A 13623-nucleotide genomic window follows, 5' to 3' on the forward strand; every position below is an offset into this window, starting at 1 on the left:
GGCGAGCCTTCAGGTGGAGGGCTCTGGAGGTGTGGAATCTTCCACCACCATCTCTCTCCTCCTCCCCACCCACAGATGAGAACGAGTGTGCTGTGTCACCCACGGCCTGTGGCAGCGCCTCCTGCCACAACACCCTCGGTAGCTTCCGCTGCGTCTGCCCCTCTGGCTTTGACTTTGACCAGGCCCGCGGGGGCTGCCAGGATGTGGATGAGTGTGCTGGGCAGGGCAGCCCCTGTAGCTATGGCTGTGCCAACACTGCGGGTGGCTTCCTGTGCGGCTGCCCCAGAGGCTACTTCCGGGCCGGGCAAGGGTGAGAGGTCTGAGTGGGTGGGAAGGGATGGAACGGGCACAGACTCCCTGCCTGATGTGTACACGTGTTCATGGGGGGCTGAGGCAGGAGGATTGCAGGTTCGGGCCCAGCTGGGGGAACTTAGTGAGACCCTATCTCAACAAATAATTTTTATAAAGGTGGAACTGGGGATGTAGCTTAGTGCAAGGATGGTGGGATCCATCTCTAGTCACACACACACAAAAGTTGTAATATTTCCATATGACCTGTGTACACCTTCTCACTCTACCATTCTATCACTGAGCTGCAATCTCAGCCCTCTTGGATAATTTAAATCATTTTTAGATGACTTATAATGCTTAATGTAATGTACATGCAGTGTGAATAGTTGTTAGCATGTATTGTTTAGGAAATAATAACAAGAAAAAAGCCTGTGCATGTTCAGGACAGACACAGTGTAAGCATAACCGTACGTACACATCAGCAACAATGTGAGTTTTTTGTCCCAATATTGAGATTGAGCCCAAGGTTTTCACACTGAGCTACATCTCTACCCTTTATTTGTTTTGTTTGTTTAAAATTCTGAGACAGGGTTTTGCTAAATTACTAAATTGCCCAGGCTGAGCTAGGACTTGCAATTTTCCTTCCTCAGCCTTCCAAAGTGCTGGGATTACAGTTGTGCACCACCACATCTGAGTTGGACAGTGCACTTTTGTTGAGATGCTAGGGGCTTTGCAGTGCTAGGCAAGCACTACCACTAAGCTGCCCCCAACCCTGTAACATTTTCAGTCCTGGGTGGTTGAATAGGAGGATGCGGAGGCCATGCACATGGAGGGCTGAGTGTAGATTCATACATGGCACACGTATGCTTGAATGTTACCCTCCCCGTGTGCACACAGGCCCCCACCTGCACACACCCTGGGCACACTTGGGTACATTCCTTTCTCCCAGAAAATGCACACTATCTCATTCCCTTGTTTACACGTATGCCCAGGTGAGCCAGGGACCAACGCACACACACGCAGCTCTTCTGCATGCATTCATGTAGGCACACAGAGCCATGCCAGCACACACAGAGGCACATTTACCTGACAGCTCCTGCTCCCAGCCCAGCTGGCTCACAATGGAGGGGTGGTAGGGGTTGTGTGGAGAAGTCCTGCCGGCTGCCTCTGAAACCTGCCTACCTCACCATCCTGGCCCAGGCACTGTGTCTCTGCCCTGGCCTTCAGCTCTGGACAGCAGGAGGCCCCAAATGAGGAGGAGCAGCTCTTTCCAGAAGCCTGCTATGAATGCAAGATCAATGGCCTCACCCCTCAGGACCGGCACCGGCGCAGCGCCCATGGGGGCCACCAGGTATCACAAGGGCTACGTGGGGCAGGGGCAGCCGGGGGACTCCCTGCAGGTGGGAAGGAGGCTGTGACCCTGAAGGAGCACTAGACTCAGCCAGGTGTGGTGGAACACACCTGCAATCCTAGCTACTCAGGAGGCTGAGGCAGGAGGATCTCAAGTTCAAGACCAGCCTGGGCAATTGAGCAAGACCCAGTCTCAAAATAAAATGTAATAGAAGGGCAGGGGATTTAGCTCAGTGGTTCCACCGCCTGCCTTGCGAGCGCAAGGACCTGAGTTCGATCCCCCGTACCCCAAAAAATAAATAAATAAATAAAAATAAAATCTAATAGAAAAAGACTGGGGATATGCTTAGTGCTCCTGGGGGAGAGCACTAGACTCTGTACCCCAGCTTGCTCCTCCTTCATGGTACATGGGGCTCCCTGTCCTTCTGTGGTCCTGGGGTTTCCCTTGGGGACTCTTAGCACTTCGCATCACTCCAGCAGATGATTCAGCATTTTCATACAGAACCTGGCCAGGCTGTCATGCAGTAATATACAAGAAAAAAAAGGTCCCTGCTTCTGGGTGGATATTCGGATGGGAAGAGACAAAAAATAAATAAATAAGTAAATAAGTAAAACATGGCTTAGTTTGATTTTGGTTCTGAGGATTGAACCCAGGGCTACATCCTCAGCTCTTTTCTTCTCCTTTTTTTTTTTTTTTTTTTTTTTGAAACAGGGTTTTGGAAAATTGCTCAGGCTGGGCTGGAACTTGTGATCCTCCTGCCTCAGCCTCCCAGAGTGCTGGCATTACAGGCATGCACCATTGCACCTGGCTGTGTACCATGTTTTATAGCACATATAAATATGATCCATGATAAATATCATAGGGGAATAAATAAAGCCAGAGTGAAATAGGCATGATGGGTCGGAGGGGCTTTCAATATTTAGTCAAATGCCAAGTGCATTGCTTAACCCTCTTTTCTCTAGTTGCTTTTTCCTCCTCTTGCTGAGAAAAAAATGGCACTATGTCATTCATCCTATAGTTCCTGTTATTTACCATGAGCATCAGAAGGGTAGAACCCTCCATTGGGGTTACCATGGCATGACCTGCCCTGGGTACTAACGAGGACAGTGGCTTGATTATCATGGCTGACAGAAGAGACCCACGCGGTGTATTTGCCTGCAATACCCACTCTCCGCCAGCAGGTGTCAGTAAATGCAAATGTCCCCGCCAAGCCTCAGGAAAGGCCAGCGATCCCAACCAGGGGCTGGGAAACACGAAGAGCTTTCACTTTAAAGCAGCTGCAGGGCGCTTGGTAGGCATACAAATGAGGCAGTGGGTATGCAAATGAGGCAAAACCCACAAAACACGGGCCAGGCAAAGGAGAAAACACAGATAACCTTCTGTGTGCTTGGCTTGGTCTACCCACCCAGAGCAGCCTGCCACTGAGGCTTGCTGGCTTATTGAGGGCACTATCTGGCTGCCAGCACCAGGACTGCACTTCAGAGAAGTGCAGATAAAGGAGGGTTTGTCACCCCCACACAGGGGCTTTCTAAGAGTGCCAGATGCAGGAAGTCCAGCGGAAGCCAGCGCAGCTCTTCTGTCTCCTGGCCCTGCTCCTTTCTCTCCGGCCCAGCTGGGCGTCTTCTTTGTCCCTGCCAGCTCTGGCACCCTTTGGGGGCTGGTTCATGCAAAAAGTCCCTTGGTTGTAACATCAGCCACCAGGACTGCCTCTGAGTGACCTCAGGGCTGTGCTGACCAATGGCATCGGAGTGACCAATAGCTAGGTGTCTAAGGCAACCCTTGATTCCTTTAGCTTAGGCTGGCAGGGGCCTCACCAAGGCCCCTCGGCTGAGACCAGGGGTCTGGAAACTGTATAAAAATGGCCACCCAAGCAAGGCATGGTAGCACACACCAATAATCCCAGCATTTAGGAGGCAGAGGCAGGAGGATCACTGCAGGTTCCAGGCCAGCTAGTGCTACATAGAAAGACCCCCCTCAAAAAAATCAATCAATAAATGTGGCTGCCCAAGTCAGACATGGTGGTGCATGCTGGTAATCTCAACACTCTGGTGGGCTGAGGCAGGGGGATCAAAAGTTCAAGCATAGCCTGGGCAATTCAGTGACTTATTGAGACCCTGTCTCAAAATAAAAAATAGAAAAGGACTAGGCGTATAGCTCAGTGCAAAGGTCCTGGCTTGTTGGTTTGTTTGTTTGGGGTTTTGTTTTGTTTTGTTTAAGGAGGGTGACTCCTACCAGCAATTCTTTGCTTTCCCCCTGGAACCAGCTGCAGCCTTATGCCCTGACATCCTCAGCCTGTGCCAACCTTGGCCTTGTGGGTAGAGGGCTATGCAGAAGCCAAGGGCAGAGTGCACAAAAGACCCTTTCCCCCTGCCTGGTGTGGTGACAATCCCTTATAAACCACTCGGGAGGCTGAGGCAGGAGGATCACCAAAAGTTCAAGGCCACTGGGCTACACAGTGAGTCCAAGGCTGGCTTGAACTAAGCAAGATCCTGTCTCAAAAAAACAAAAATAAAAAACCTTTTCCTCTGCATTAGGGAAGTAGAAATCTCTGGCCACAGTCCCAGGACACCCTATGAACTGCATCCCCATTCACCCAGCCTCTCATCACCCACCTGGTCTTTCTCCTCAGGTGAGCATGGCCGCCCTCGACGCCGAAGTGCCCCTGACCTTGGGCCTGAACCTCTCACGCCTAAGCCAGGCCGAGCACATCCTGGAGCTGCGGCCAGCTCTGCAGGGCCTGCAAGGCCAAGTCCGCTACATCATTTCCCATGGCAACAGGCAAAGTTTCTTCTGCATGCAGCACCGGAGTGGCCTCAGCTTCCTGCAGCTGGGGTGGCGCAGGCCGGGGCCTGGAACATACCAGGTGGAGGTGGTGAGCGTGGCAGGGACCCAGGGTGTCTGGCAGGGACCCAAGGGCCGGGCCTTGCGGCTGAAGGTGCAATTGCAGCTCCTCTAGTTGGGAGGGACCTCGATGGGTCCCAGCACTCCCATACCGGCGGATTCTGGAACTAGTGGGACTGTTCCTTAGCAGCAGTGGCTGCCCAAGTCAAAGCCCGAAACTCAGTAAGAGTGGCATGCTACACTATGACCTCAGATGAGCCCAGCCTGTGCCCAGACCCTCTGCAACAGTCCAAGGGACCGCAACACTCCGTCTGTCCTGGAGACACCTAGATGCTGCCTTGTGCCTCCTCCACCCCAGGGCCAGTGAGGTCCTTGTGGTCACAGCTTCTGCTCAATCTCAGGCTTACACGTCTGTACTGCACTGTGGCTCCCGCCCCCAGCAAGGGCTGGTCGGACATTGGCCGGGTGGCTGGGATGGGTATGGGGCTGGTCCCTCAGGGCAGAAAAGGGAGCCCCAGCCCCACCCAGTCAGTGACTCACCACTGCCTGTTCATTCCCCTGGGGCCTGGGCTAGGGTTCTGGGGATGCTTTTCTATCCGAAGTGGAGACAGCAATAAAATTATTTTGGGTTAAATCTGCTCGTCTTTTGGCAAGTGCTTAAATAAGATACTGCCCTCGGGGCTCTGCAGCCTCAGGGGACCAGTCAGTTCTGCCAGTGTCACACTTGTGCAGCCAGCACTTACCTGGAGCCAGGCGGCGAGCTGCTGAGACAGCTTGTGGTCCCCATGCTATGTACCAGACACTGCTTCGAGTACCTTACGATTGTTGACCTCTTTGGCCATCACTACAGCCTCATGAAACAGATGTGTTTTTATATCCCCATTTTACAGATTGGGAAACTGAGGCTCTCAGTGGTCGAGTGGCTTGGCCAAGGTTAAAGGGAAAAGCCAGGCAGCTGCGCCAGCACCCTTGTTGCCTGCCAGCACCAGTGTGTACTGCGTGCTATGCATGTGAAGGCGCTAGTACATTTGGTCCCCAGCAGACTCTTCCCAGGCAGGTACCTGTCACCTCCATTTTACAGCAGGATGGAAACTGAGGCTTAGAGAATTATGGGAGCCAGTCTGGATCACCCCAGTGGTGTGGGTGGGCTGGAGTTTTTTTCTGAGCCCTCACCCTGGCCCCCGACCGAAAACCAGCCGGCATCCTCCAGAGAGGGTTTGTTTGATTTTCCCCCAGAACACTCCTGGTGTCCTGGAGCCAAGGCCTCCACTGGTCTCAGGGCTCTGTCCCTGCCGGATCCTGAACACTAACTTTTCTGTTAGAGCCCTATGCAGACTTGGGCTCAGAAGCTGACTCTTCTGAGGGCTGGGGGCACAGATCTTGGGGTGAGGGTGGATCCCATGGCACTCTTAATAAAACAGGACAGGTGTGGGAGTGACATCCTCCTAGACAGTTTATTTAAAAGTTGTCATAGATTTTTTTTTTTTTAAAGTACAGCCTAGGAGATGTCTTTGGACCAACCAAAGGTGTCCAAGGACCTGGGCAGGTGGCCAGGTAAGGTAAGAAGTCACAGGTAAGCAATGGACCTAAGGTGAGGGCATGGTCTCCGATTGATGCTTGTCCTATGACCTTAAATAAGGTCAACTTCCTCTTTCCAGCTGCCCGAGGGCGGGAAGAGGTAGGGACAGAGAGGAGAAAACCATACAGGCCCAGGGACTAGGACAGCGCAGCCTGAAGGACTCAGGGCAGGGGTGGCAGCCAGCACTGCAGGTCTTGGAGAAGATGCAGCCCCCGGGTGCCATCAGAGGATCCTGGAGATGCAGGGCTCAGGGTCCTGCAGGAGAGGGATCAGCGGAGCTGGTGGCTGCTCTCACACACACACGCACACACACACACACACACACACACACACACACAGTCCCTGGCATGCAGCTCCTAAATCCCTTGCAACCTGAGCCAAAAGAAGCATCTTTTGTTCTAACATTTGGGCTTTGGCCTCTGTTCCTCCTAACACAGAGCCCTTAATTCCTTGGAATTTCCGGGTCACTAGCACTGCCTTTTGTTCTGAAGAGGCAACTGCTAGATGTAAACTGGGATTAGAAGCTTGAAGCATTCTGTTCCACCCTGGGAAGGGGAAAGGCGCTGGAGGTGGAGTTAATACTCCATTGTGCCTAGGTGATAAGGCCTCCATAAAACATCCCTCAACTATGAAGTGCAGAGTTTCCAGGTTGGTGAACCCATCCGTGTGACAGGAGAGTGGGGCACCCCAACTCCACAGGGCAGGAGCTGGAGACCCTTGCAGACTTTGCCCTGTGTATCTCTTTCATCTAGTTATTCATTCATCCCCTTGACCTTGCCCTATGCGCAGAACTGATCAAAATGTACAGTGTGTGTTTAAATTTTAAAATACTTATTACAGTTAAAGACATATTGCCATGAAATCCCCTCAGAATACTCCAAATCCTCCCCTTCCCTTCACACACACTTATCCCGTCATTCTTGGTAATTTCTGAAGCAGCTCTGGAAATCCCCTTTCATGAATGTCTTTGTGAGGTGTGATCAAAAATACAGTAAATGCTGCTGCCGAGTAATATCCAACGGAAAGATGGGTTTGTAAAAACATTGCAGCATGACCTCATCCATGGGACTTCCAGAACTGCTTCAGAAAGTGGCAAGAACCGTGGGATAAGTGTGTTCAAACTGAGGGGGAATATTTTGAAGAGGATTAGTGGAAATGTGTCTTTTACTGTGATAAACTTTTTTTAAAACTTTGGCCAAGCATGGTGGTCCACACCTGTAATTCCAGCACTTGGGAGGCTGAGGCAGGAGGATCACTTCGAATCTGAGGCCAGCCTGGGCTACACAGTGAGTTCAACACCAGGTTGGACTACATAGAGAGACCCGGTCTCTAAATAAATACATAAATAGAAGCTGAGTATGGAGATGTATGCCTGTAATCATAGCACTCTGGGATGCCGAGGCAGGAGGATCACAAGTTCAAATCCAGCCTGGGTAACTTAGGGACTTAGAAAGACTCTTTCATAATAAACAAACAAACAAGCAAAGGGCTGGGGATGTAGCTCAGCGCAAAGGCTCAGGATTCAATCCATAGTACTGAAAAAAGAAATTGAACATTCACTTTTTTTTTTGTACCAGGGATCGAACTCAGGACCTTATGCTTGCCAGGCAGGTGCGGTGTCACTGAGCTAAATCCCTGGCCCTTCACTTTTCTTTCTTTTTTTTTTTTTAGCCTTATGGAGTATCTTTTTCGCCTTGCTGCACCCTCCTTGCCTTTGTAATATCCTTCATAATAAACCAGCAGGTGTAAGGAAGTGTTTCCCTGAGTCCTGAAGCTGCCGTAGCTGGTAACAGAACCCCGGAGTTGACAGCAAGAGTCCTGATTATCAATGCAAATGGCTGCTACATACCAGACACCGTTTGATCGCAGATCCCTTCGTCTGTCACTGTGCCCTGTGGAATAAACAGTGCTCTTATCATCTCCATTTTACATGGGGAAACTGAGGCCCAGACTGGTTGCATCTTGATGCGGAAGCAGACTTACGGGACTGAGCCCTTAACGTATGGGAACTGGTGCTACCGCCCGGTCATTGTTTCGCGCATGCCCAGTATGCATTTCCGCTACACACACCCCAGCCTGTGAGAACTGACTTGACTGACCTCGTGGGACTCCCTGCTAGCGCCTGCTGTGGAGTGGCTCCGTGTTGAGTGGGAACTAAGGAAAATACTCTCCATCCATTGGTTCCAAGCAGCTCTTGGCTCACCTGCTTGGTGTTTCACTGTGGAACTGATCAAAACACCCTGGGCTGGGTTGGAGCCGTGGGTGACCCCTAGTAGGAGCCTCCTACGTGATCAGGTAGGGCCGACAAGCACCCAGCTCTCCTTGGTCTTGGAGGTGACCGTCTTGTCCCAGTCTGGACTCAGAGGAGCCCTCAAACCTAAGCAAAGATAATGGATGGATGAAGGTCACGTGACCAGGAGTCCTTACCCAGCATTCTTCTTGCCGTTGCCCATGTGATGCTTCGACTTGTTCAATGGCATCTTAGGTGTTCCAGAATTCACCTTATTGGCCCTAGCCAGCAAGCCTATCAGGGGATGGAAATAGAAATCATTAGAATTCCACCGTCTTTGAGCCCCTGGGTCCAGCCAAGCCTGAAGCTATGGGCTCATTATGTGCATGATGAGCTTCAGCTTTGTTTGAACTTTCCCTCTGCAGCAGTTAAAAGTGTCCTGATTAGAAGAGCTGGAGATCATGGCCCAGCTGCTTGCTCTCTTGTTCTCTCCCTACTCACCAGCAACAGGCTCTCCGGGGTAGGAGCATGGGCAGCCCCGATTTTCTCCACAGGGACTGAGAAAGGAGAGGGCCTGCACTCAGGGAGTACTGGGTCTCACCTACCTTGGAGAGCGATGTTGTTGCTGACTCTGGGGCGGGACTGCCTCCGAGCACTCAAGATCTTCATGGCCTTCCTCACCACCCTGTCCTGAGGGTTCCCACACACTGTCCTGCCTAGCTGGGGGAAATAGAATCTACGGAGAGCAGAGGTGGGGTGCGCAAATCAGCATGCCAAGGTAGGGAGCAGACCCGTGTGCACCCCACTCCCACCCCCTAGGACCCTACCTACTTACATCACAGCTGGCAGATTGCAACTTCCGCTCACCTCCTGCCACCAGAAATTCCTGGTGCGCAGGAGCACAGGCAACCTGAGGTGGGGGTGGTAGGCCAGGCAGCAGTCCTCCACCACACCTGCAAACACACGCCACCCACGCACTCAGAGCTGTGTGTGCGCGCGCTCGGCAGGGGCAGCCACAGACTCAGGCATTGGCGGGAACGTGCAGCACATGCCACAACACTTCTAGGCCCCAGCGGAGGCCCACAACACTTGGCCTGAGCCAGGCATGGTGGCACAGGCCTGTCATCCCAGCCCTTAGGAGGTAGGAAGATTGCTATAAGGTCAAGGCCAACCTGGGCTACCTGGAAAGACCCTGTCTCAAAATCAAAAAGGAAGGGGGAAAAAAAAAAAAAAACGCCGGAGATTTAGCTCAGTGGTTCTGCCACCTGCCTCGAAAGTGCAAGGTCCCAAGTTCGATCCCCAGTACCAAAAAAAAACAACTCAAAAGGAAGGAAGGCGGGCAGGCTGGATGACCACTTGGCCTGGCTCACTCTTACTCCTCGAGGGGGACAACTGGCAGGACCTAGAGGGGGTCCACAGGCTCTGGCCAGGAAGGGCGTGAGCATTCCAAAGGACAGCCCAAGATGCCTTCTATTCCTGCTCTGGGGCAGATGGCAAGGGAGGGCAGGTCAGCACCCAGAGGAGGACCCCTGGGCCACCTGTCCCCAGTCCGATGATCCCCCTTTCCTGAAAAGGAACAGGTTGGTTCCTTGCCCCTAAGTTCCAGGCCCCGCTCCAGGCTCCCCTGTTCCTACATGGGTCTAACTCAGATCTCCCTCCTCTCTGTTCCCACCACAGTCACCGTTCAAGTGACCTGGGAATTCTATGTAGCTTTATCTACGTGTCTAGCAATAGCATTTTTAAATATTTGAGACAGGGTCTTGCTATGTAAACCAGGCTGACCTTGAACTCACAGCAATCCTCTTGCCTCAGCCTCCTAAGTGCTGGGATGACAGGCGTGTACGAACACAGCTGGCTCTAACAGAAGCGTTTAAAGAACTCCTATGGCTGCTGGACATATAAACAACACAGAGAAGAATTGGAGCGAATGCTGTCTTGGGGAACCTCCTGGCCTGCTGGAGAGATAGGGGGAAGCTGATCTATGCAAGGGGGAGTCGTGGGGAGGACACACTGGCACTGGGCACTGGGGTTGCCCAAGGAGGAGGTGGCAATGGCAGAAAAAGGGGAGGAAGAGGATCAGGTGAAAGGAATGAGCAGAGGCAGCACTGAAGGAGCAGGTGTGGTGGAAGCCCAGGTAGATTCCTCCGCCATCCTCCAGTGGAGCTTGCTTCCATTTCTGGGGAGGCCAGGCTGCAGAGCAAGGGGAAGCTCACCCGCCTTGCATCCTGGACCTTGGCCCTGAGGAGGAGGTGGCAGGTAGGACCTGTGCTCAAGGGATCCTCCAGTGTAGCTCCCAGGCCGTGGGCCACATTCCCCTCTGGATCAAAGGGCAGGGGCTGGGCTGGGCTCTGATAGCAGGACAATGGAGCTCAGACTCCCTCCTGGGCAAAGGCTAAGCTCTGCTGGGAGCAGGGACCCAAGAAAGGGCAGGTGGGACAGGCAGGGCAGGAGGGTGGGACCTCAACTTGGCCAGGGCCCCTGCAAGGCTGTCTGTGAGGCCCAGAGGCCTCTCATCAGGGCCCACAGGGATGCAGCACCCCTGTCCGGCCTCCTGAGAGTTACCCATTAAGCCCCTGGATCCAGCTGAACCTGAAGCTGTTGGCTGGTTATTTGAGCGAACAGCTTTCCCCTTTGTGGGCTGCATGCCTAGAACTGGCCTTTGGCAGCCCAAATCCTGCTCTGGAGTGGGGGTGGGGAGGCAGATAGAAAAGCTTTCTCACTAATATGACAATGGTTCTTGTCATCAGCACTGAGCACTGGACAGAGAGTCTTTTGCAGCCACCAGTTCACTGGATCCTCAGTCTCCGCTCAGTGAGTCTCAGGTCCCCACTTTCCAGATGGGGAAACTGAGGCCCGTAAAGGCAAGTTGCAACTCTCAGCCAGGTTGCACAAGGACTTGGGGATAGGGCCTGGGGTGGATTCCACTTCTGAAGGTCTCTGGGGCTCGGATCTCCAACCCCATCCCTGGCTCTGCATAGGGGGACACTGCAATTTAAGTGGCTTTGCCACAGCTGGAGGCCACCCTCTGCTGCCCAAGGCTCTGGGCCACAAAGAAGGCACCACAGCAGGGGGAGGGGGGCCAGATAAAGGAGCTGGGAACCCTCTGTCTCCCTCCATGGGAGCTGACCAAACACTAGGAATTCCGGCTGTGCCAGGGACTCCCAGAAGAGGGGAGGGACAAATAGGACCGACGGAGAGGGGGTCGGGAGATCAGGTTCGGGGTGTAGGTATGACGGAAGACAGTACCTTGGGTGTGGACAGCAGGGACCCAGGCTCCCACGAAGGAAGCCACCAGGCAGGTGAGGAGCCACGGGTTCATGGCACAGGCTGGACCTCAAGGGATAGCAGAGCCACCTGGGGGTTGGGGGGGAGTGATGGGGACCACAGAGGACAGCTGCACACCCTCCTTGGGGACACCTGCATCTCCAGCCAGGGCCCCAGGCCCTTGGTAAGAGAGGTGGGTGACACCACTTAGGGTCCCAAAGACGGAGGGGACCTGCTGCTGGGCCCAGCATGGTCCAGGAGGACTCACCGATGACCACAGGATTGAGGGAGCTGGGGCCTGCCGGAGTGTACAGCCCGTTAGAGCCTGCAGCCTGTGGGGTGCAGGGGCTGAGCTGCACCCTTTATAGACGGTGGCCCCACCCTGCCACGACCCACCCTGCCTCCTCCCTCTTCCCTCCACACCCGAGACTCTAGACCTCTCCCAGTGTGTAGACAGAGCGAGCCCTGATCCCCTCCTGGAGGCCGGCTCCCCGTGCCCCACCCTGCCATCCCAAGCCTCTTGGCCAGCACTTCTCTGTCTCCCTGCAGGGCCTCTACCTTATCTGGCTCCCTCCCCTTCCCACACCTAGGCTGGCACAGGCTTCCTGCGGACAAGAAAGCCCAAGAGGAAGCCTTTCCCTCACCGCCCACTCCTAAGCCACCTGTGCCCCTAGGTCCCTGACTTCATAGTGCTCTTCTGCATCTAGAGTGATTTATCCCGGGACAGAAATGCCTTGCCTTTGAGAACAGGAGAATCCATAGACACAGAAAGCAAATGCAGGGCGGCCATGGGTGGAGGAGGGGAGAGGGAGAGGCGGATATCTATCCTCTCTGCTAAAATCCGGTGCAGGGAGGGCGCCCCAGTACTTATAAACTAATGGTACACGTGTAATGGGCGGAGTGTATGGCATATGGATTTTTCTCTTGTATTATATTAAAAATGATCCCAGTAACACCGTTATTAACAACCACAACCATAAAGAAAAAAGACTCAGGTTTTGAAAGCGAAGCCAGAAGCCCCAGTTAATCATGTTCAGGAGAAGCAAAGCGAAATTCATCTACAAGGTATTTATTTCTTCTTTCCCCGGCTCAGGGTGACCTACCTACTGGGAACAGGGGAGAGAGGACTGGGGAGGAAGTGTGGGTGAAGGAGGGAAGGGGCGCTGCAGAGACCTCCCCAACCGTTGGCTCTTTTTTTCTTTTTCTTTCTTTTTTTTTTTTTTTTTGGTACCGGGGATCTAACTCAGGTCCTTGTGTTTGCGCACCAGGCATCGAAACCGCTGAGCTAAATCCCTGGCCCGGCTCTTTTTTCCTTTGAGACAGGGTCTCACAATGTTGCCCAGGCTGGCCTCGAACTCACGATCCTCCCGCCTCGGGCTCCGAGTATTGGATTACAGGCATGTGCCACTGATTACTTTGAGCTTTTTTCCTTTTCTTTTCTTCTTTGCAGTGTTGGGGATGGAACCCAGGGCTTGGCGCGTGCTCTACTGCTGAGGTACATACCCAGGCCTGTTGTTAACATTGTATCACCCCTATCTATAGCTACATCCGAGCTCTCTCCGGTGCTTGTCACATCCTGAACCCCCTAGTCTGGGCCTAGGGGCCGGGCTCTGCTCGAGGAGAGGCGGAGCTTGATGAATGACGCTAGGATCTTCCCGAGCAGCCCTCGGCGGGGGCGGAGCTTGAGGAAACAGCCCCTGGGTCCAGGAGCTGGGATAGTGGGTGGAGCCTGATGAATGGCAGCTAGTGGGTGGGGCCTATAGCAGCAGCCAGGCTTCAAGAGTGGTGCTGGGGTGGGGCTTTAACTGTGGGTGGGGCGGGGCTTGTGCGCTCGGCTCCGCCCCCGTCCGTGGCGTGCCCGGACATCTGGCCTGTCCTACTAGGGGCTCAAATTCCTCGCCCGCTTGCTGCGGGTGGGCGAGGCTGGGCCCGGACGCGGATTCGGTTTCGCGTGGTTGCGGGCTTGGGGACGCGGCGTGGCGGGTCATAGCCAACCTACCCGTTATGGCCCACTGCCCCCTGTCTCCCCGCCCTGCCCTGCAGGGTTTGTCCCATCAGTAGCCTTCA

General features: G+C 53.7%; 2 protein-coding genes across 3 annotated transcripts in view; one reads left to right on the forward strand and one right to left on the reverse strand.

The window, feature by feature from the left end:
• Fbn3 (fibrillin 3) overlaps positions 1-5117 on the forward strand; it is an 82179-nt gene extending 77062 nt beyond the window's left edge. The window contains exons 55-57 of the mRNA XM_087201774.1: positions 76-310; positions 1492-1642; positions 4272-5117. Of these exons, the coding sequence (XP_087057900.1) occupies positions 76-310; positions 1492-1642; positions 4272-4598 (713 nt within the window). The 3' untranslated portion in view covers positions 4599-5117. The remainder of the gene's footprint in view (positions 1-75; positions 311-1491; positions 1643-4271) is intronic.
• A 779-nt stretch (positions 5118-5896) lies between these two features.
• Ccl25 (C-C motif chemokine ligand 25) lies at positions 5897-11928 on the reverse strand. 2 transcript variants are annotated; one of them, XM_087201819.1, is made up of 8 exons: positions 11825-11928; positions 11539-11646; positions 9128-9245; positions 8898-9028; positions 8490-8586; positions 8162-8288; positions 7912-7954; positions 5897-6317 (listed from the first exon to the last, which is right to left on the reverse strand). In XM_087201819.1, exons 2-8 carry the CDS (start codon positions 11609-11611, stop codon positions 6310-6312), a joined length of 597 nt encoding a protein of 198 aa, XP_087057945.1. In that variant the 5' UTR covers positions 11612-11646; positions 11825-11928; the 3' UTR covers positions 5897-6309. The 2 variants fall into 2 exon arrangements, with proteins under 2 accessions (XP_087057945.1, XP_004865450.2); XM_004865393.3 differs by lacking the exon at positions 8162-8288 and having other exon boundaries at positions 5899-6317.
• Between the last annotated feature and the right edge of the window lie 1695 nt (positions 11929-13623).

The sequence above is a fragment of the Heterocephalus glaber genome, unplaced genomic scaffold (assembly GCF_053883595.1).
Source record: "Heterocephalus glaber isolate CG9 unplaced genomic scaffold, H.glaber_assembly_v1.0 deba00001761, whole genome shotgun sequence".
In the NCBI taxonomy this organism is placed as follows: Eukaryota; Metazoa; Chordata; class Mammalia; order Rodentia; family Bathyergidae; genus Heterocephalus; species Heterocephalus glaber.

Bases quoted from the DNA above. Each gene is read 5' to 3' on its own strand.
- Ccl25 (XM_087201819.1), bottom strand. From the start codon at position 11,611: ATGAACCCGTGGCTCCTCACCTGCCTGGTGGCTTCCTTCGTGGGAGCC. The intron at 9,029-9,127 runs GTAAGTAGGTAG...TGCTCTCCGTAG, and splicing joins TGCAATCTGCCAGCTGTGAT to ATTCTATTTCCCCCAGCTAG. The intron at 7,955-8,161 runs GTCAGTCAAGTC...TTTATTCCACAG, and splicing joins CTAGCAGGGAGTCCCACGAG to GGCACAGTGACAGACGAAGG.